The sequence below is a fragment of the Misgurnus anguillicaudatus genome, chromosome 1, assembly GCF_027580225.2.
Source record: "Misgurnus anguillicaudatus chromosome 1, ASM2758022v2, whole genome shotgun sequence".
Taxonomy (NCBI): domain Eukaryota; kingdom Metazoa; phylum Chordata; class Actinopteri; order Cypriniformes; family Cobitidae; genus Misgurnus; species Misgurnus anguillicaudatus.
Window position 1 is genome coordinate 14,359,777 of NC_073337.2, and position 23,845 is coordinate 14,383,621.

Below are 23,845 nucleotides of genomic sequence, written 5' to 3' on the forward strand. Positions count from 1 at the left end.
TAGGCCTATGTGTTGGTTAGACAGCTAAAAAATTTTTTATTTCATTTTCAGTTGATGTGTAAATTAAAAACATACACGATTAAACTTTAACCACATGTCATCAATGAACTAGCATACTTATTTCATATGTAGGCCTATTTTTTTTCATAAAGTAGTGGGTCAGTGTAGGCCTACTATCAAGGAACAGATCATTTTATCCGTCTAGAAAAACAGAGCATTTGGACAAATAAACATTATAACAGAGAAAAACATCAGATGAATGACACTTAATACACATTAAACAAAGTAGACTTCATTTTTCAATATTTAAACTAGGCCTTTATTTAAACAATATCAAATTACTTGTATTAATGTGATTTATATATTTTTCTTATATAGACCTCATGGAACCTCTTGTTAAAATCTAATGCATTTACATTACACTAGGCTTTCATGTTAACTAAAAGTTCAGTAACTGTACTAAAATTAAACTTTTTGTAGACTATCCTTTTCCATGTGCTATAACTATAAACAATTTTTAAGGTGAATGGTCCTTATTTGTTTCAAATAGGCCTAATCCAGAAAGTGTAAGGCCGCAGTTCAAACCATTATTGCACCCTTTTTGTGAAACTGAAATTGCGATTTATCAGAGGCACTGTACACTACACTCGCAGCTTATCTTACTTTTACGCAAAGGTAGCGCATTTCTTTATCAATTGTTTTGAAACGACAAGCTTCAAAAGCAATTAGGGACGTGATATGACACCATGCGGAGGAATTTAAAACATATTTTAATTAGGTTATTTATTTATTTCCAGATTCTCCTCAGCCCGAAGCTCAGTGTGCAATTAAAGAGGGTGCGCGCGTGCTGTTTGAATAGTCTGATCAATAGCCCGAACACCAGAGCGCGCACGCGTGGATTTAACATAATCAGCCTCGTGGGCGTCACGCGAACTTCCAGCGTGAAGGTGCAGTGTGAAGATAGGTAATTATTTAACCAAAGGCCCTAATGAACGCTCTATCTGCCTTTTACAACTCGCATCGCATTCTGCCCTTATGCCATTTGTTCGAAACTTTCTCCTGATTAGGAGAAAGAAAAATAAACAAAATGAATTTGGGGAGGGTTCATAGTACACATCGAGAATGGATGCGAGGCATCGTTTGTTGCCATAAACTGCGTAACTCCTAAGCTTAATAAGCATTATTCATGCATATTCCAAGAAAGTGTCTGAACAGGTGACTGCATGCTTTTCCGCTTTTCTGTTTGAATTTGTATCCATTTGAATTTGGTTAGTTATCACACTTTTACCTAACATAACTGAGATGATGTTTTTTTTTTAAGTAGCTATTTATTACAATCAGCCAATAAAGATACAGCTCATTTAATAAAGTGACCAAGAGGAGCACACTATGGGTAAGTAGCCTACAATTATAATAAAGTAGGAAAACGTCGTTGTTTTGTTGAACAGACATTGTTTAAAAAACAATTTAACTCCAAAACCTACTTATTAAAATGAAAAAGTTGTCATTGTGAATACCTATACGTCTAAATCGTGTGGATAAGCGAACAAAAACATTAAACCACAATAAACACAGGCAGGATAATTATTACGGTGTGATCTTAAATCAAAAGTAAACATTGCGCCCTTGCTGCATGGTAAACTATCGAGGTTTGTTGCATGGCACCGAGCTGCTGTTTATTCAATTCACTTTGCCTCCTGCTTCCGAGTCATGCAATATGCATTCTTCTCCATGAAAGGAAGGAATAGATTGTCGATATAAAATGTCAAAATACATACTCTCTGTAGTATTTAGAATGAAAGCGAAGGCATTTTCTCCTGCACTTTAGAGGGAGAGGGGGACAGATAGAGGGGTGGAGGTGTAGCATAAAGACACCTACACGAGGCCATGCATCTCCTTTGATCAAAAAGGGCAGTTGCGTCATCAGATGCTGATGTTGGAAGAGAGCGCGCGCACGCGCCCGGCGAGGAGAATGGAACGGGAAAGTGTCATCATAAACGCGCGCTGTGTCGGGGAATGACTTTGTGACGACCTTTGTTGCAAATGGGCTGCAGACATGGAAATGGCTTAGCGCTATCGCCGTCTCCCAGGCAACCATCAGGGTCCCCATCTCTCGCGGAGAAATGAGTTATGAAAAGGCTGGAGTGAAGCAGGGATTAAACATGATCCTGGGGACAGGGTGTCAATCAAAAAAGCCAACTCACAAACCGCGCTCCTTTTCTCCCCACTACAAAATTGTATTTTGAAACGCAGCATATATTTACTGCCAAAGGTGCCACTGTCTATTTTATATTTATTTAAGGCCGATAATGAATGGGTGCTTTAGTGCGCCTATAAAGATGGGGAGGTTGTGCTTTTAAAATCCGTTATCGGAGAGGATTTAGCTTGGCGCAGTGCTCACAGGCAATGGGTATTTTTCAATTACCCAGATTAATTGCGCTGCATAAATTAGAATACAAGTAAAGTGAATGGAGATCAGCGTTGTTGATGAATTTGAAACATGGCGGAAACTGGAATTGGTGCACTTATGCGCATTGGTGGTGCACTATGAGTGCATTATGTCATATTGTCAGATTTCTATTGTGAGCATTTAGAAATGAAATGAGATAGTCATTTGCTGGATCTTGGCTAGAGTGGATGCCATATTTGCTGAAGCCATATTTAAAATGACGCGATTGGAAACAATGCTGGTACAAAATTTGTCTTATACGTATACCTAGTAATATCGTTTAGTTTAAAAAAAAATCCTTATATCTTTTTTGAAAATCTATGAAAAGTCGATAATTTTACGCGATGGAAGACCCTAATACAGTATATTATATTGGCTAAATAAATTGAACTGAGGAACTGAGGAACAGACCTCACAACCTCATCAAATTAAATAGTTTTAATTTAAAGCGAATGAAAAAAATTTACTCTTAGGTTATTTATGCAATATGGTGTCTTTTATTCAGCCGACAGAACATTAAAAATAAATATATAAGAAACAGGTATATAGGTAATATTTTACCTGTCTACGGCTGACTGTACATGTATCAATCACAGCTTTCTTCTCGTTCACGTCAAATTTAGAAGAGCATTTGTCCTAAAAATGATGCCAATTAATGAAATGGTTGTATTTATAACGTTTGTCACATATACAAAAGAAAGGGTCGTTGTTTGTCTAACCTAATTTCACCGGCTGCAGCTAATCCGGGACGTTTAGAGTAGAGATGAGGGAGGGGGAGAGTTCTTCAAATTGGCTTGACCCGGTGCTATTTGATATTTGGCTCTTTGACACTCATTTAAAGGCGCGCGGCAGCAAAGCAGAACGCGGACAAGCCCGGCCTGAAACCGGATCCGCGCGCGCGCGGGGGGATCTGTAGAACCCGATAGCCGGGGGCTCGCGCTCTCCAAAGGCTCTCCGGTCATCTTAGACCGGCTCGCTCGAGCCTGCAGCGCCAGCGCGTCGCCAGGCGGCGTGTAAACGGTAAATGTTCGCTATTTGTTCCAAAGATGGCAATGAAAATCAAGTCCGTCTCCTCTTCTCTCAGGCTCCCTATTCTCCGCTTTCTCTCACACACTCGAGATACCAACAAATAGCCATTGAGTAAGAGGCTTAAAGACCTCTCCCCCCACGCCGCACAATACTTAAATGAATTCATCAAGCGAGTAAAAGAGACATTTAAAGGAGAGAGACGGAGAAATATTGGTATTTATTGAATCGTTAAAGGCAAAGATACCGGACACCTTTCAACAAAAGGCGCCCCTGAGTGGCCTTTCTGGACTGCTTACATTATCCCTTAAAACACGCAATCCAGGTGAAACTCTGGCGATTGGGGCCATGTTTGATGTCATGTGTATAGGAAAGGCAGATCAGAAATCCATTTCACGTGGGAGTAAGTCGGGACACTTTTAATAAACGTCTCGTTAGAGCAGGTTTAGTGTAGATAAAGCGATGCCATTGTGCGCGGGCCCCTGGAGAGCAGGCAATGATGTAAGGCGCGCATTTGTGTCCAATTCCCCTGTCATCCATTTCATTAGTTAATCTACTCATCTCCCTCTCTCCATCTCTGTTACCCTTGCTTCTCTCCTGCCAATCTGCACATCTCCACCAACAAACAGTTCCACAAATAAAAGGCCCTTCTCTCCGATTGCTTATTATGAAGCAATGGTTGTATGATGTGCTATGATAAAAGCTTGCTCATTACAAGAAGTTTGTTCAAGGCCTATCGTACATGATCCCATTTGGGAACCACATAACTAGGTGCTTGTAAAAAAAACTTTGGCAAGTATTCCAGGTAAATATGCAAAAATTTTTGTAGGCCCATGCGAAAATATTCGAAAACGGGGTGTGAGAAAACTCGCCCCCCTTTCTCAAAACGCGTCGTCTTTTCAATGTCGTTCCTGTCTAATATCCTGTCCCCTCTTTTCGGTTCTGCCCCCACTTCTCTTTCTCTGTCATTCTCTGACGTGCCCTCATAGCGGCTAAGATGCAGGATAGGGGAAATAAATAAAGCGATAAAATCTCTGCGGCATTGGGAAATATCGGAAATATCGGAGCAAGCAAGACAACATGAAATAATATATATGTAAAAGACACTGGTAGCCTATTAATTGTAACGAAAGGGGGTAAGGTGAAAACATAAAAATAATGAAACCAAATCAGCCAAACAAATTTATTTATGTTTTGATGTAACTTTAAAAATAATATAATTTATGATTATAAGAATAATTAATATGAAGAACAATCTGTTATTATATTTTATTAATAATAATAATAACACGTAATTATTTTTTGTTTGTTTTAACGTTGTTTTATTGTTAATAAGTTTGTTTAACTTCTTTATATGACTTCTTCCAACAGCTAATAAGATATAGATGGTAAAACCACAACCACAAGATGTATCCTGAGTTGTATCTTTTATCTTATTTTGATATCAAGGTTCGGGTATCATAATGATATCCCTTATCGCAGCTTGCTTTTCGTTAAAGCTCAGGTACTGCAATAACTACAAGACTGTTTGTTGCCAGAGCCACAAGCATCGAGCTTTGTGATGTGTGCTGAAGTCATGCCCACCCCTCACACCACCAACCCCTGCTCGGTGATTAATGATATTTCTCAAAGATTAATCACGGAAAATGAAAGATTTTGAAGGTTTTTTGTGTGGTTAGACGGGGGAGGTGGGGATGATGTAGAGGAGAATTAGCACCATCGAATCTTTTTAGATGCAAATATTGCGTTATCTCTGCGTTACTGCACTGTTTTTGCTGTTTATGATTAATTATCTCTTCTTGGTGAAAAATAAATCACGCGAAATTAGGATCTCGCTGGCTCCACCAGCCTTGCAGTTGATGGCAGGTCGTTGTTGTTCATTTCTGGTCGAAATTGACACACTAATTATAGTGCGGTAAATGAACACTAGAAGGCAAGATTACCTCTGCTTTTTTATTTTTTTCTTAGTATTTTTTATCAGATACCGGTTGTTGGTTATTTTACCAATTAAAATCGCAAAGGCATTTCATTGCCCCCAAGGTAAAAAAAAAACATCCTCTTTCACAGCATTGGCCATCACTTTCCCCCATCAGATTCATTGTGATGTATTAGATGCAATAAATTATCCCATGTAACAAAACATGGCGCGCTGAAAGGCAGATAATCTGGAGGCGCGAGATAAGGATTCATTATTCCTCATCATTATGGCTCTGCCTTCTTTCTTAATCAGACTCTCTGATCCTGCAGGATCTGGGCACAGAGTAGATAAGCGCCAGTCGTTTATAATTCTCCCCACCTTGGCCTAATATTTTCAAATCAAATCGGGAGGAAGAGGCAACTGGAACAAAAGGAGCTTATGGTTATATAGGGAGAGCACACTGCTGGAGAATAGTAACATAGAAAAGACAACACTGTGGCTATATGCACTGATATTAACATTATGTTGTGAAGACATTGTTAATGATTTGCTCAGTAGTAATAAAGCCCACCAGATCGAAAAATAAACAAACAATGAAAATACATATATTTATTTAAACGGAGACCAATACTAAAAATGGGTAAAATTGGGTTTATTCATTTTTAGTATTGGTCTCATTAGGACAACAGTCAATAATAAGAACGAACGATAAAACAATGATGTGGCTAATGCCAATAAGATCAATGACGACTGATAAAAATGCGATGAACAGGGTTAGATGCAAGTGAACGCTAAATTCAGAGGCTGTCCAAACAAGTCGACTAAGCGACACATTGGCGCAACGTGTTTAAACAGACCACCCCGCTTTTTGCTGCTGAAATTAATCGCTTTATGAACATGATATCATAATCCCCTGCTATATCTGCCGATAAGACTGAAAGAGTTATAAATACCACAAGCATAAATAAATAAATTAGTGGAATAAACAGCGCTGTGTGTTAGTATCAAACTCAAGGTTTACACTTGGCCGTTGTCAACTGAACTGTCACGCTAAGGTTCAAGTCAACTATAGACATTAATCATGAGATTTCACGGCACAAGAGGCGACAGAGGTGTGTATGTGTGCATTTGTGTCATCCACGTGTGTGATTTTGAGCACCCGAAAATGGTGCTCACCATACAGTTAATTTTTCCTCCAAACCTCACTAATGGAACAATTGACAAAAAGGTATTTTTCGTTTTTAAATATATAACTATTGTATTCAACATAAAAAACAACTTATTTTTGTGAAATGGATGATAAGGTAGTATCTCTATTATCTTCCTTATTTATGGCATGCGTTCACAGATAATAAGGCAGGAAAGAAAATTGATTTGAAAATTAATTTGCTCTCAAAAATAGATTGAAATAATTTATTCAAAAATGTTTAAACCTCTTAATCTGTGTTTATCATATTCATAATATGTTGGATGCAATTATCTCTGCAGTATTTCTTTATTTGACTTTTGTTTATTGCATCTAGTATGCACATTCATCATCGACGCGTAATTAAAAGCACTTTAACATAGATATTAGAGGGTGCTGTTTATTTTACTAAGCACTTTATTTAAGACTGAAACAGATTATTAAATCATTATCTTCTGGATGTGGCAATGACTAATTCTATTAAATATCAAATGCATAATATTAAAGTCTTGTTGCTCTGAATTATTATTATTTTTTATTTTATTTAATAGAGCCGCATTTTGACCCGTGTAGCTTTAAATTTGCAGCAGGTTTCGGCTAATTATCTTTAATTTACGGCCTTAATTGAATTTCAATTCCAAAGACAGATATTGGTGTGATCGGTTTACTATGTAAGAAATATAACACATTTTCCTTTTCTTTCTTTCTTTCTTTCTTTCTTCGTTCTACCCTTTTTCTCTTTGTTGCACATCTTTCAACCTAACCCTCCACCCCAGCCTTCACACCCCCCCACGAAGAAAAGAGAAAGCCATTCCGTCAATAAATGGGCGTGTTAGCCGAAACAGCTGCTTGTCATCTGCAATCAGCACATCACATGAAGAAAAACACTATGGTTGTATTTCGAATAGGAAGTGTAGCTGAACCGCGGTTACACTATGTGTTCTGATTTCTGACTTTGTCTGAAGCATCTCAAAGGCGGTTGTCTCTGACAAGACTCACCTTTTGTACGAGTCCCCAATGCAAACCTGCAACAGAACATCTGTAATGATTTATGCATATTCACGTTCACATTTTTAAAATAAAACATTACGATAAAAATTTATAAATTAGAAGAACAATAATAAAAATAAAAAGAAGGTCTTACATTGATAATGAAATTTTCAATTTAATAGAGAAATATTTTATATGGAAAACATATGTATGGGACATTTAAAATACAGTCTTTTGCCTAGGACGTAAATATAATTACCAACACATCAAAATTCGACACATAAAATCTTAAGTAAATATTATTTGGGGCAGAAAGTTCTTTTTTTTGGTCCGAATAACCTGCATCCAATCACTACATCTGATGTCAGATGTAAATAATATCTAACACGGATAAAATATTAAGTTAAAAAAATGCTTTCTATTTCATATAATCTATATGCATATCTATATGCCAACCACAGATATATATATACATACATATATGCCTATGTTCTTTCGATTTGCGTTTATTAATCAATGTCGAACTTTTTATTTAAAACATTAAAAACGAACACTACGTGCTTTAAAACAATTACCGATGAATATTGCATTGTAAGATTAAATATTATTTTATAAAGATTATCAACGCAGGGGTAAGGAATTAATAAAAACAGAATTGACGAGTGGTCAAACGATGGCCATCTCATGCATTATAAAGCATCGGTTTGACATCTAACGGGCTGCGTTGTCAGGACTTACGGATTGCAGCTCCGTGCTACTGAACGTACGCGGCCGGTACCTGTTTCCTCTTCGCGGCCCGTAAGTCCATGTCCCCTCTGTCTGTGTTAATAAGGTTCGTTACGGATGTGTGTAATCGTTCCTTTGCAGGTTAAGTGTGTGTTTTTACTCCGCAGCCGGCACCGACCCGGAAGAGCTCGGCGCTTGGTGTACAGTAAGTACGGTAGAGTGTGTGTATATGCGCGCGTGCGTGTGTGCGCGCGAGAGCGAGAGTGAGACGGAGAGAGAGTGTGTAGGCTAGAAGAAAAAAGGAGCCTAGTTTTTTCCCTCCTGCTGTAAATGCCATCGGCACTTCCATCTGTGTGTCACTTCACATCTGAAGCCCATCAGAAAAAAACGCCTGACCACGCGACAACCACAATTTCGCAGGTTAGTCAATATTAATATTCATATTTTCTTTTTTAATTTTCTTTCTGAGCTCTCAACACTGTCGGAATAAATAATTATGTTTGCAGTAACCGCGTCTTTGTAAAGCTTTATGCGGTTATATGCCAGTTCGTCGTGCATTGTCCCCATTTCAAAATATGCATTTGGTGCAAATTCAAATGCACATATTACAAATCTTTCTTTTCCATCACAAATGCTATTCTTCTTGGTGTTGTGCATTTCATAATTGCATCATACACGCGGTCTAAAAGAAGCATTAATTTTTCTCATGTTATTCAAGTGTGTATTGCGTGTTTTTCTGTCTGAGGGTGGCACAGTCATTTAACAATTTTAGACGTGCATTTGTCAACTTTCAAGCGCTTATTCATTTCATCCGCCACATATATAGGCTATGCATTTCACCAGCACCCACGTTCAGTTTCCGAAAATCGGGGTGGGATTTTATGGACGCCTATGTATTTTAAGAATCATTTTCCCGCCTACCGTCCTCTAGACGAAGGATTTTAATGATCTATTACCACCTGAGCGTGAGCGAGTATGCTTCCCTTAACCCGTGAAATTGATCTGATTAGCCCTGCAATGGGTCATAAAGAGAAGTGGATTTGCTGAAACTGCGCTTCCAGTGTGTGCGCAGGGAAAGAGAGAGAGAGATATAGACAGACAGAACGAGAGAGAGAGAGAGGATGTATTTGTGATGATGGTTTGAAGAGAATTGGAAACAGAGATGAGGACGCGACATTAAGGCACATCATAGTCTTTCATGGGTGCAGGCTCATTTGATTTGTATTTGCATGTAGAGAGCAGCAGCCTCCATTGATTGGAGCTGAATGCGCCTAAAACAGCTGTTTCTCCCTGATAGCACGAGACCGGTCACTCCATTCAGCTGCAAAGTGAAATGATCTGAAACCATGTCCTCAAATCAGCACTCGACCGAAAGGAAGCGATGCATTTTTGATTGAACGGGAATATTCTTGCGATGTGGTTCTTTGTTTACCGCTTTGAGTTATGAAGTTGTTACATGCGTCAGTCCAAGCGTCAACCAATAGAGCACCAGTGGAAATCAAATAAATGCATTAGGCCTGAAGCAGTTGAGCACCGGGTGATGTTATATGAACAGACGGATTAATATTATTATAGGCTAATACACTTGAGATGCATTCATGAGAACGATTAGCCAATGCAGATTAAATAACACAAATTTGGGAAATTAATTATTTGGCTTGTTGAGGACATATAGATGAATGGCTGCTATGTGTCACCCATCTATAGGTGTTTCCTTTTTAAACGATGAGTTATCAAAAACAAAACCTGCACTCGAGGCTCTCGCGTTATTCCCCTCTCACCATTTTGTAATCAGTAATTCTTAGAAAATAAGTCAAACTCTCATTTTGACGCAACCATACGAATTTCACGTCCTCGACTTTGTTCTAAGAATCTGCAGTCTAACCTAAATAGGCCATTATTACACAATATATGAAATCATAAAGAAAGTTCGTTCTTGAAAAGACGAAATGCATGATTCATATATGGCCCAGATCAGTTAATCTTTAACGTTAAAAAGAATTGTAATGTTATTATTATTATTTTGATTGTAGTTTTATCGTTAAATTGTCATTTTAATAATTTTATTTATAATTGTTTTGTTACGCATCCTGTATTATTACAAAAAATAAAATAACGAAAATGCTGTAAATAATTCGCCTACCTTGGGCAATGGACATAATTAGACTATATAACCTTTTGTGTTTAACATTTAAACACTTTGTGCTTTTCCACAACTGGTAACTGAGAGGGGAAACATTTTGTTGCTTAAAAATAAATGTAACGAACACGTCCTTATATGCGTGAATATTGCAAGTGTACCGCTCATGTTTCGCTATGGACTGATTCCCCCATGTGTTCATCATTCGGTAGCTGGGGTGAAGTGTGTGTCCTCTGGTTCACCCCGCAGTGTTTGGACAGATTTACCTGGACGCTCTGACATTTTCATCAAATCTCCTTACACCTTAAACACGTCACTATATTAAAGTGTCATAAATGCGTTTATATACGGGAGTATTTTGCGTGGACCAGTCATGCAAAAGATGAACAGATAAGAATCGAAGTCGCCTCCACGATCAAACAGAAATAAAAATGTGTGTTGAATTAATTGCATTATATTGTGATGCTGTACACCAGAAAATTGTAACAACATCAATGCTACTGATATTACTACTATAATAGCTGCAGTACATGTTGTTTTATTTTTGTGCTCTTTGATGGTTGCTATTATCCTTACCACCTTTCGGATTTCATTATTTACACCCCAGTTCAAAATACACTTCACTAAAATTATTACCAGGTGTTATTTTATGTGTTGAAAAATGGTGTTCGATAAACAAAGTCTGTTATCAGCACAGATCTTCTAACCCTTGTTACAGGAGAGACTAAAATAAAACGGCCGGGTCTTAAGTTCTCACCCGCAGTAAAATGTGTGATGACTCCTGATTTTAATCTGCCTTGCCTGACATAATCATTCACAAATTATCTACCCAATCTTCAACCTGACCCAGTATCGCTGTCTTACCACCGATTTACTGTATCGTCTATGAATCATCCTCGTGGCCCTTTATAAAAGAATGGATCTTACGCACAACACACATACACTATTTAAACATATTTTTTATGGAGATTAACTGATATTTATTTATTGATATATGTAAATTGTATTTTTATTTTTAATATGTCTTTATCCAAGAAGTGTGTGTCTTGAATAAAATTTCACAGATGAAAATAACAGGTTTCTCTAGACCTCAAATACTTAACTCTAACACGACGTCTGTAGTGTTCGGGACGGCTTTCATCCATGTCCTGAGCACTAAGCTTAATTCAGCCAAAAAACAAAACACATAATCAGGATTTCACTTTCACCGTCGCGCTTTGCCTTCGAGCACCTCCAATGAACGCTCGAGCTTGGGATAATAGCACGCGCGGATCATTACACGCGCCCGCTGACAGCTCTACAATAAGAGTGAGCCAGTACAGCGCTTTCCATCCAAATTCTGTCCTTACCGGGATCCCCCTACTTACGCGGGACAAAAAATTGTAGCACATTTCTTTATCAGCATTTTCACTCAAATTACTTACTAAATAATTTTTTAAAGGCGAGGAACAAAACAAAGGCAGAGTTTTATAAGTCACACACAAAGGAAGGGATTGAAATTAGAAGCCTATATCGAATAGAATAAACATTAATAAATTAAATGCAAATAATATTTTATAATCATATTTCATTTGCATTTATTATGCGCTTGAATTTACAGCAGCTATTTATTTGTAACTATTTAGCTTATTTTAACTTATAATTAATAATTATTTCCTGGACACATATAGAAAAATAACTGATGTAAGAGAAACACAAGCATGCAGGTTAAAACACTTAGCTCGCCTGCTCTACACCGGTGCGCAGAGTATAGCCCATTTCCTGCCTGTTTACTGACGTCACGCCGAGAGGCGTCGGCAGGGTTGGCCGTCATTTCAAAGCAGAGCATCAAACGAGGAGCCCAATTTGTCAACCTTTTGGGGACGGCCTGGCCAAACCTTACCACTGGAGACAGAATATCACCCCGAAGGCAAACCCTCCTTATTACATCGCAACAAAGTAGAATAATGCATGACACAAACCCCTAATGTGATCTGTGTGTCAGAAGCAATACGTTCTAGTTAGATATTAAGGTTACAGGTTTAAACGTGCCTAATGGAATACTGATGCGTATTCAGCAGGTTACATGTAATTGCCCTTTAAATGAATAACGATGTCCAGTTAAGTGTCCTTCAAAGTGGAAAGAACTTCGAACTTAGCATCCGGAGAAAGCCCGTGTTTACAGTATAAGAGGGGAGAGAGAGGGATGGTGGTAGTCTAAACGCACCACTATGTCGCAGTCAAGAGTTTAAACGACAGGATAAGCCCTTTTTGAACATGCGGAAGGTGCTATTTGTCACCGCGAGAGGACGCACTGTCACAATTTTAAAGAGCAAACACACCAAACGAGTTGATAACACACACAACACACACACATCAGTAGGCCAAAACGGCAGAGCCCTTAGGACATGCTGATATTTCCAAATCAAACTGTAGGACAATTTTAACACACCTAGCACCCCTAATAAATTATTTCCTATAGTTCAACCTTAAATTATGTCTTCCAAAAATCATGATATTTTTAGATATTGACGTAAATTGTTAAAAGTATATCTGGAACCTTTGCAACCTTTAAATTTCACTATTATATTAAGCCTTTATTTTTTCTAAAGTGAACATATTTCTTTGCGCTGAGTAAATTTGTTGTGTTTGCATGTTTGTTTACAATTAGATATCTGCTAGAAAATACCCCACTTGGTATGAATGGGGAAGGTAGAATTAGGCACAGCTCCTGGTCATCTTTCCCTGGCCCACTTTATTCAATTAGTCCAGGCGGCTGGGCCCCGCCCCTGCTGATGACACCACAGACCCTCCTTAAGTTGCGTCGCGCCACAGCTGTCTGCGAGCATTGAGCTGACTGGCGCCATCCTGAAAGAATGCCTTCACTGTAAAAAAACACAGAGAGAGAGCAGTGCATTCAGAGACAGAGAGAGAGAAAGAGAGAGAGAGAGAGAGAGAGAGAGAGAGAGAGAGAGAGAGAGAGAGAGAGAGAGAAAGAGAGAGATAGGGGAGGGATGGAAATAGAGTAAGAGGGTTACTACTACTGCGCATAAACACAGATCTGATCAAACTTGGGTTCAGTCAGAAGGCAGAAAACTTATCCAGATCGACCCGGCTCGGCCTGCACCGTCAAACTCACTTGTTGAGTCAACGCAACAGCACACAGAAAGAAAACTTGCGGAACTTGACGCGCGCTTGGATGCATACGCGGACTTATTATTGTAAATGCGTTTGAGTTTCAGAGGTTAATGCGCACTCGTTGAACAGACGGATCGGTTTTAAATGACCTGCTGACAATTTGCCAATGACAGAAAGAACACAAACAAACGGACGGACTTAATAAAAATTGTCAAAATTGTTTTGTTCAATTTCAGGTGATCGGAAGTAAAAACCGAACCTGTGGATTAAACGGAGGAGTTTGGACTTTTTTTAACTTTCGTGTTGAGTGCATGAACGTTTGATAAAAACGATGGAAGTAGGTCCGGAGCAGCCTCGCTGGATAACCCATCATCACCCGGTCATTAACGGCCAGCATCCCGAATCACACCACCCGGGACTGGGACACTCCTACGTGGAACCATCGCAGTATCCACTTGCGGAAGATATGGAAGTATTGTTTAATATCGACAACGGACAGAGCAACCATCCGTACTACGGGAACTCAGTTCGGGCCGTGCAGAGATACCCACCGCCACCTCACAGTAAGTAGTTTATAGACTTTATTCAAGCTTTCTAAATCCAACAAATCATAATTTAACGAATTTTCACTCTGTGCTTCAAAAATGTGTAGACCTAAATTTGACAGAAACAGCTCATAGTCTTGCACTGAAAATGCAACTCTCATTTGAATAGTGTCAGTTAGTTTACATGTGGCTTACCTGAAGTGGTGTCATAGGTTTCACATCTTTCTAGTGTTCTACTGTTCTTTTAATTTTCTTAACATTAAAATAACCATATAATATGACGTATGAAAAATGCTTAATTATAGAAAATTAATATACATTAAATTAAATAAGCAAAATGTAAATAGCAACCAGCATTATTTAATTTTTATGGTTTTTATTTTATAAATTGATCGATAATATAGTATACATATATTTGTACTAGCTGGCCTAGTGGGATTGATTTTTCAAAAACAAAATTAGGTAGCGCATAGGTTTTAGTGCAGATTTTGTAGGTACATGATTTTAAGTACGGAAGAACTATTGCTTTAATTTATTGACATGACTTCCTGAGCGGAATGTTGCAAACCGTGACCTTGTTTCTCTTAAGAATTGTCATCAATCGAAACTCTCAAAACTTTGTAACTCTCCGCAACATCAGAAGATATTAGTGTATAAATGATCGAAAGTCGTTTTGAAAGTGAGAAACTAAAAGGGGTTGTTAATTGTGCCCCGTCCTAGCCCCATCGAAAGCCTCTTGCTTAATGTAAGGCCAAAGGAGCAGTTTCATAGTTTTAATCTTTAAGTGAAGTTTCAATAGTCATTGAATGCAATGGAAAGCTATCTAAAGGCTTTATTTATTCATAAGATGTTCGTATCGATTGAAAATGACTTAAAATTTACTATTTTTGTATTTGTTCGTTTTTTTATTTACACCAGGTATATTTAGATATTTATTATAAAGTTACTTAAGTTTACATATTTCTAAAATTAATCTTTTATAATTCTCTAATTTTCTAATCAAACTAAAAAGGGTTGCCTGACCTCTTTCTGACGATCTTAATAAAATCGAACTACCCAATAGAAACCCCTCACACCTTCACCTGTCCTAATAACAGGCCTGTCTTCTGTCTCTGCAGGTAGCCAGGTGTGTCGCCCATCATTGCTGCATGGCTCTCTTCCTTGGCTTGATGGAAGTAAAGGCATCGGCCCTCATCACAGTACCTCTCCCTGGAACCTCGGCCCTTTCCCAAAAACCTCCCTTCACCACAGTTCCCCTGGGCCTCTGTCTGTTTATCCTCCAGCTTCTTCCTCTTCGCTGTCTGGTGGCCACTCCAGCCCACACCTATTCACCTTTCCACCCACTCCACCCAAAGATGTATCCCCTGATCCATCCATTTCCACATCAGGCTCTATCTCAACCGTACGGCAAGAGGACAAAGAATGCATTAAGTACCAGGTGTCTCTGAGCGACAGTAAGCTGGATTCAGCTCATAGTCGAAGCATGGCCTCTTTGGGAGCGGGCATGTCCTCTGCGCACCACCCCATCGCCACTTACCCTTCCTATGTGTCCGATTATGGGCCGGGGCTCTTCCCACCAAGTAGCCTGATAGGTGGGTCCTCTTCTAGTTATGGTTCCAAAACGAGACCAAAAACAAGGTCCTGTTCAGGTAGGCGTGCGCTTTATTACCCTTTGATTTTACTAACTAACAAATCATAGTCAGCTCATTTAATAATAGCTTTTCTATGAAAGCCCTCTTTTATTGTGTACCTGCCATTCTTTTCGTTTTCCTCACAAACAGCCTCCCAGGTTAACCAATTACCACAGTATTTATTCTGGGTTTTTTTTGTCAGTGCCAAGGCTTGGCTATTAAATTTGGTCACAGTCCACATACCTTTTTACAAAGAGCATCAATAACTTCACTTAAATACGAAGGAGTCATAACTCATTTAAATACAAAAGAAAGACAAGGCTAAACACAATAAGCCATGGTGCAAACAAAATTATGTTATCTGATTAAAATGTAATAACAGATCATATAAAACATGCTTTAGGAAAAACGTAATCCTTTCTAAATCTAGCACAGAGAATTTATTTGGTATTAATATATTAAATTAAGCATTTTTATTTGCCTGGTTGTTTAATTAATTTCTGCAATAATAACCTAACAGGTATTTGTTGTGAAATCTATTAATCATAATTTAAAACCAATTATAAATATGTCTGTTTTACAGAAAAAAAAGAGATTTTTTTTAACATGCCCGCCTTCCTCTATTTCGCTCGCTTTTGAAAATATCTCTAATCGTCTGGTTGCAAAGCGGAATTAACTCTTCAGATTTATTAGACGTCGCTCAGCAGATGCAGCTGAGACTACACACGCTTAAACATAGAGGAGCGCTGGGGTTTTCCGGATGTAGATGTGTGTGTTTTTCTCTCTCATCTCTTGCTCCTCTTTTGCCTGCCAGTGCACGGCCCCATCTCTCTCGCGTTTATATGTTTAAGCTAATCCAATTATTTTCAGACTGCTGCACGCGACAGTTGCATTGTTTACTTTGCGCAGAAACTTTGATAGAGTCCGGATGCGCGCGGATCGCGCGGAATAACTAACGAGCTCGCGCAGTGCACAGCCTGCATGCACAGACAGATTGTTATTCAAACACACAGAGAAAATGATTTCACAAGGTCAACCGGTTTTTAATGCGATTAGCAGACGGACCAGTTTTTATTCACGGGGCATTCATATTAATAGATTTTGTGATAATGACAGAAAAATCTATGCAGCGTAATTTTAATCGTTTTAACTTCTGTTAATTTTTTTTATTAAGTTGCCACTTGGATATCGATCTTTCCAACTGCTGTTCTCAGTTAAACCAGAGACAAATCCTTTAAAAATATTTTTTTTTGCAACATGAATAGATATAAAATTGATAGAAAACCAAAGAAATTGTTTCCCGTTTTTCCCACACGTAAAGGGTTCCTAAAGCTCAGCAGGTAGAGCATTGCGTTATGAGGTTCGATCCCAGGAAACACACATAGGCCTACTGATAAAAATGTATATCTTAAATGCACTGTAGATCGCTTTGGATAAAACCGTCTGCCAAATGCGTAAAAAGATGCAAAACTGTTTAATGCACTTGCGTCTGTCACTGCGGAGGTGTTGTGCTGACGAGCTCTGTGGGTTTGGGGCAACTGCGATTCACAAAGAGACTTGCTGCTCCGCATATGAGGGCAAAAATCCTGTCGGATACAAGGGGGGCTGCGCGACGAGGCTGTTTTTCGTTTCAGCGGAGCGACCGGAGGTGTGGGTCACTAAACACGTGAAGCGAGCACCCTTCACCTGTCAGTCAAACAGAAAGGATGTCAATCAAACGCTGCGGTGTTTTAATTACGTAAAACGGACAGGTTACACGATAAGTTAATTAGGCCGGCGCTTTCACATTCTGTCACTGAAACAATACAGCTAGGAAATCTGTATAAAGCCTTAATCTATATGATTAAACTTGCTATTTCTAGTAGTTAGTCATTCTGTTTAATGAACCGGGAGGTTGTTTTTTTAGGAAACCGACTCCAAAAAATATATTTGCGATTCCCCTATTTTAATGAATGATGAAGTTTTTTACAAAGGCATCACCGTTTAAAGCCTGCTGTATGATACGTTAGATAAGGCTTATCTCTGTGTATATTTTCACATCAGTGCATACTTAAAACCGCTAAGTTATTTGTAAGTCTTATCAGATGATGTCATATTTGACGATTGAGTTGAGCACAATGATGTCATATAACGTTTTATATGGAAATGACTTAATTGTTATTAAATTAAATGATAAAAAATGGTTACACTTTATTTTAAGATAGTTTAATTATACATTTAAGTACTGACATTAATATGGTTTAAAACATGCACTAAAGGGTTAGGATTAGCTGAATGTAATTATGCATATTTTACTAGTAAGTGTTACCAAAATTATTACAAATGCTTATTAAAATACAGCATTGTTATTATTATTGTTATTATAATTATTATTATTATCTCTATTTGTGTGGATATTTATTGATTATTTTATGTATAATTACTAATAATATGCATTTGTTTGAGTCTTATACTTTACCATGCAACAAAGCGCATTGCCACTGGTGTGTTATAACCAGGCCAGTGATTGTGTAGTTGTGTTTTAGTGGTTCTAAAAATCAGTTGTGCATGCATGTGTATCTGTGTTCGCAGAGGGTAGAGAATGTGTTAACTGCGGGGCCACCTCGACTCCTCTGTGGCGGAGGGATGGCACCGGTCACTATTTGTGTAACGCCTGCGGACTGTACCACAAGATGAACGGACAGAACCGACCCCTCATCAAGCCCAAGCGGAGGCTGGTATGTCTCTCTATAGCATTGCATTAATGACACTTCTGTCTCTCTCTCTTTCTCTACCCAGGAAGAAGTGTTAGCTGCAAGAAATTGACTCACCAAGTGCAGGTCTCATTTCTTTTAGATTAAGCATAGCAGTTACATTATTATTATTATTATTTTTATTATTATTATTGTTATTATTATTATTATTATTATTATTATTCATGGTTGATTATTATTAATAATAGTAATAATAGTAATAATAATGACAATAATATTGTCATTTTTTTGTTTCAGTTTTATTTTTCCCCTCAATTTTTTTCGCTCGCAAAATAAAATTTAATCGCAAAAATTGCTGACACTGTGTCTACACTGAAGCATAACGAAATTTGTCATGGAAAGACTTCAAAGTGTTGTGAAACGAGCGCTTATCTAAAACCAGTACGCGTGGGAGGCGATCAGCTCCATCAGGTCAAATGTGTCTGTACAAATCATGTTCATTTCTGACAATATATAATTCATCAGGGACACTGTTTCACACAGATTTAATAAATGAGAGAATAACTCAATGAATTATTCTCTCTTTGGGCTTGGATAGAGACGAGGCTCTTGAGGCGCAGGGAAATAGTCCGAGCGCTGCTATTTTGGCATTGGCCCTCTCTAATGTGAAAAGCTGGCTTCCCAGGAAAAGACTGCCGGATATCTGAGCGCTGCTGATAAAACTCCACGAACAACAGCGCTCGTTCCCGCAGTCTAAACATACGGGCGCGAGCACGCAGAGAGGAGACACGACTTCAGGTCGATCTTTAGCTAGCTCAGTGAATAACTAAAAAAAAAAAAAGGAGAGAAAGAGCACAGATAGAGTACTTTTTATTCTTTGCCTTATTTATATCGATTATTTTAACACCAAGCTGCATATTTTTAAGGCACAAATTTGTTCAAAAAAGAAAAAAATATATTTTATTGTAGTAAATAATATTGACCCCGAGTCCACGACAGACGCTTATACGCTTCGTCCCTCAGGATATTGATAAATCAATCTGATTATCAGTCTCTAACTATTAAATTGAATCAAACGATACAGTTATCGGTCATTTCAGTAGTCATTTTAGTAAGTCAGCATTTCTGCCTCAACCCTAAACGCATCATGCATTTTCTTTCATTTCAAAATACATCGCTAACCCCCACAAATTCATTGCACTTCTTTAAGTTTTCATTTCTTTTCATTTGTTTACGTGATTTGTTTGCAACTGCTAATAATGAATACTTATAACTGCTTACTGCATGCTAATTTAAGCAAAAAAACATACAGCTACAGTGCAGCAAATTGAATAAAGTTGGGTAATATGTAACTGAACAAATGTCAGGTTGATGTGTAAACATGGATATCGCAGACGGAGTGTCTCTCCATCATTTAACGGAGAAATGTCATCAGCCTTAATGGGCGCGATTTAACCCAGCGCTTTCATGTCCTCTGTAAATATTTAGGTTTGGGAGGGCATGTGCGCAAGGCACTATTTTTACCTCAGAGTTTAGGGCACCAGTGTTATGGAGATCTCTTTCCTCTCACATATTTCTGCATCACTTAAAACCATTTGGAGCCTCGGGAAAAGGAGTGTTGGGGCCATTAGCACAGACTATAGGAATGTAATTATTATGGAAGGTATTATATGAAGAGTGTATTAACTGTGATTCTCTCTTTTTGTGTGTCCATCAGTCTGCAGCAAGACGAGCGGGGACCTCGTGCGCAAACTGTCAAACGACCACGACGACACTGTGGCGGAGAAATGCGAACGGCGATCCCGTCTGCAATGCCTGCGGCCTCTATTACAAATTACACAATGTAAGCTCCATAGCTGTCTATTTATCTAGTAAGATATTTCCTATCTTTTCTATGCATGATGGCAGCTTTCATATCATGCCATTTTCTTTCTTTCTTTCTTTCTTTCTTGACATTGTGTTTTAAATTTTTGTGTTATGTTTTTCCATTGACTACTATAGTGAATATTTGAAAATCGTGTAACCACTAACCAATCACAGCTGCTGCTTTATTTTTTAAAGGAAAGTTCTGATTAGTGGCTTTTGCTATGGCCTGTCTGATTGGCCTTTGACCCAAATGATTGACTAGTAGTGTGATTTTCACACCCCAGGGACAACTTAACCCATTTTGACATCATTTTTAAGCAATCACTAATGTCTCAAATTGTTGAGTAAATTACATACAGAGATCATTATTTATTATTACTACTATTATGCCGACTATAAACAGCTAGCACCGAGTTACACTTTGGTAGGTAGTATTTCTATGTTAAACATATGTTGGAAAACATTTTCATTCTACCTAATCAGCTCTGGTATCCTGTATCATCACACATGAAGGCCCCACACTCCGGTTACATTTCCCTACTAGTCACGCAAGCGCAACCTGTTAAATAATTTTACCATGTTGATTTTGGCCGATGCATAAAAACACTAAAAGAAAAAAATCCCCCAAACTTGACCTAGGTTATCGGAGAAACAAATATCACATATCATCAGTTAAAATGACCAGGACTCGCGTTAATTGGATAATTAGTTTGTTTTGGTACATCTTACTTTCTGCTGAGGTCAGCCTACTTTGATGTGAATTCCAGATTTTGCATGCTAAATTAAGCAGATCTTTTTCAACAGCCGCATGTTTGCGTTACTGTGACCACTCCTACCTCTCATACAGAGAACAGAGATTTGTCATCAAAACTGATTTGTGATTGAATTTGTGTATGTCAGTCTTGCGTTCGATTTTGAACCTGTCTCTTCTTTAAATAGTCTAACACGGCATAGCCGAAAAAAGCTGAAATGTTCTTCTAATAGCTTGCGGTGATGTTTCAAATGAAATGTTTTGCTTTGCTTGTGAATTTGCACAGATACAGATCACTTACATTTACACTGGTGGCCATAGTCACCATGTGTCAGTGAGTTAATTTGTCTGGCCTATATATTAATGGGTTCATACATTTATTTGTACTTGAACAATTTATGGATTCATTTGCACATGAAATTCGAACAGACACATGCTTTTTTATTAATCAAAATAATAAAATATGAATAGACGGTGCACAGATTCTTAACAGAAAAACAAAGCATGCTAAAGAGAGTGCAGTTATGGTAGTGATAGTGAATATTGAGTTTGGCAGATAAACATGGATATGCCACCGTGTTTCAGTTTGGCTTGCCAGAGTCTGGGGTTTCTTTCTTTGGCAAGCCTTGGCATCTACTATGGTGTTAGGGAATCCGGCCTAGTTCGGATATGACCTGACACACATTCATACGTCGACACACAAAAAAGCCATTACATATCACCGGAGCACCCTTGGACTGTAAATTATTGCACAGCATCTTCCTTGTCAGTGTAATGTTGTATTATTATTATTTAACAAAATCCTAATACCAGAATTTGAGATGAACGAAAAGTTACAAAGGAGATCTGTTTAATGCCTCAATTGTTTTTTTGAGACAGCAGTGGGATTTAATGCAGAGAAAATGGAGACCTAAGTCTTCTTTATCTCAGTATCTCATATGAATTAACAATAAATTCATCATTGAAGATATCATTTTCTTTAAAGATCTTTTATCTGCGCATACTATCCACATTCAACAATTTATATTTACTGTATGTCAAGCATCTGTGTCTATTTTTATTTCTCCTCAAGAATTGTAAAATATTTTCCTATTTTGGTTTCTAACAAATCAAAAACTTAAAAGTAATAAATGCATTGTTTGGTGTAAGTGTGACGGTTGCCATAACTAACATTTGCCTTTCTTCTTGTCTGCCACAGATCAACCGACCTCTCACCATGAAGAAAGAGGGCATCCAGACCCGGAACCGGAAGATGTCCAGCAAATCCAAGAAGAGCAAAAAGTCCCATGATAGCATGGACGATTTCTCCAAAAGCTTGATGGAAAAGAACAGTTCCTTCAGCCCTGCCGCCCTCTCGCGTCACATGACCTCCTTTCCTCCCTTCTCGCACTCCGGCCACATGTTGACCACACCCACTCCCATGCACCCCTCCTCTAGCTTGCCCTTCGCCCCGCACCACCCTTCCAGTATGGTCACAGCGATGGGCTAGAGCACCTTACTACCTCCGATCTCCAACTTTCCCTACGGTGGACATCTCAAAGCACCGTTAACCTTAAAGCCTGTGACCTACCGCAACACTCCGATCTCGAATCAGCTCTTTCATGTCCATTCCGAAGACAGCTGGTGCCCAACTTCCCCACTTCAATATGACCTGCCTAATCCCCTCCTCCCAAATGACAAGGAAAGACTGTGAGAAAGAGACAAAGACAATAACTTTCTTCATCGCAAAAGCTTTGACCGTGCGCTAACGTCAACTTTCATTTGTGTACAAATGCCATCTTTCCTGCGGGCAACCAGGGCATCAAGGCAGAAACATATAAGACTTTAAATCAACCCTTTCCGATTCCTGAACCTGTATGTCCTCTTCTTCACCCACGTGAGACAGGAACTGAGCTGTGAATGACGACCGGAGATGAACTCTGCATATATTTGTAAAAATTGTTCATTTAATGAAGACTTTTTAAAGAGCATATTAAAAAAGGCTTGGAGAGGAAATGCCTTTGGGCAGCTAATGATAAGAAGGGTACGACTCAAACCTGGAAGATGGAAAGATGTGGCAATGCAGTCATTATTTTTCCAAAATACAGTTGGTAGATGAGGGAGGAAAAGTAGAAGAAACGAAAGGGTAATGGTGTGTAATGCATTAAAACTTGTAGTCAAGTCTGTCCAGCAGACTCCCAGCTACTTTTCTGGATGTGTTATAGGTCTTGGGCAATTGGTTTGTGTTCACACATACACACACACGCACACACATTTGCACGCACATACACACACATAAATATATATATAAATATACACCCGAAAGACTTCTCTGGGCCCAGGTTATATGCATTGTGAAAAAAGTTACTGTATTTGTTATTTGTATGTATAATTCAGAGTACCAAAAATACGAAAGAAACAAAGATGTAGAATTATTTCTTTATGTAATGCAGACTGAATGGTTGTACAAATTTAATAATCACTAGTGTAAAAAAGACTTGCTTTTTGTTGCGTAATTCTTTTCTCTTTGAAAATAATAAACTAGTTTAATCCGTTGACATCTTGCGTGCATGTAAAGATGAGAGCTTTTGTACGTGTGTCTGTGCGTGCGTGTGTGTGCGCGTGTCTATGAGCGCTATGTTGGTGTGTGAGTGCGAGAATGAGTTTCTTGTGGGTATGTCACTGCATATGTGTGATATCTGACACATGGCCTTCTCTAGCCACAAGGACACCTCTAGATTTACCCAGAATGCTGCTGGCCGCATAACAGGAAGCCTAGAAATAAACCGACGTGAGGGACTCGATTCTAATGACATCTTAATGTTAAC

At 38.5% G+C, this 23,845-nt stretch overlaps 1 protein-coding gene across 5 annotated transcripts; it reads left to right on the top strand.

The window, feature by feature from the left end:
- The first annotated feature begins 8,562 nt into the window (after positions 1-8,562).
- gata3 (GATA binding protein 3) lies at positions 8,563-23,541 on the top strand. 5 transcript variants are annotated; one of them, XM_055190825.2, is made up of 6 exons: positions 8,563-8,715; positions 13,789-14,115; positions 15,216-15,746; positions 18,300-18,445; positions 20,139-20,264; positions 22,237-23,541. In XM_055190825.2, the coding sequence occupies exons 2-6, from the start codon at positions 13,884-13,886 to the stop codon at positions 22,525-22,527; spliced, it is 1,326 nt and encodes a 441-aa protein (XP_055046800.1). In that variant the 5' UTR covers positions 8,563-8,715; positions 13,789-13,883; the 3' UTR covers positions 22,528-23,541. The 5 variants fall into 5 exon arrangements, with proteins under 5 accessions (XP_055046800.1, XP_055046804.1, XP_055046802.2 ...); XM_055190829.2 differs by lacking the exon at positions 8,563-8,715 and having other exon boundaries at positions 13,263-14,115; positions 20,139-20,292; positions 22,237-22,480; XM_055190827.2 differs by lacking the exons at positions 8,563-8,715; positions 18,300-18,445 and adding an exon at positions 18,507-18,547 and having other exon boundaries at positions 13,267-14,115.
- Positions 23,542-23,845: the final 304 nt, after the last annotated feature.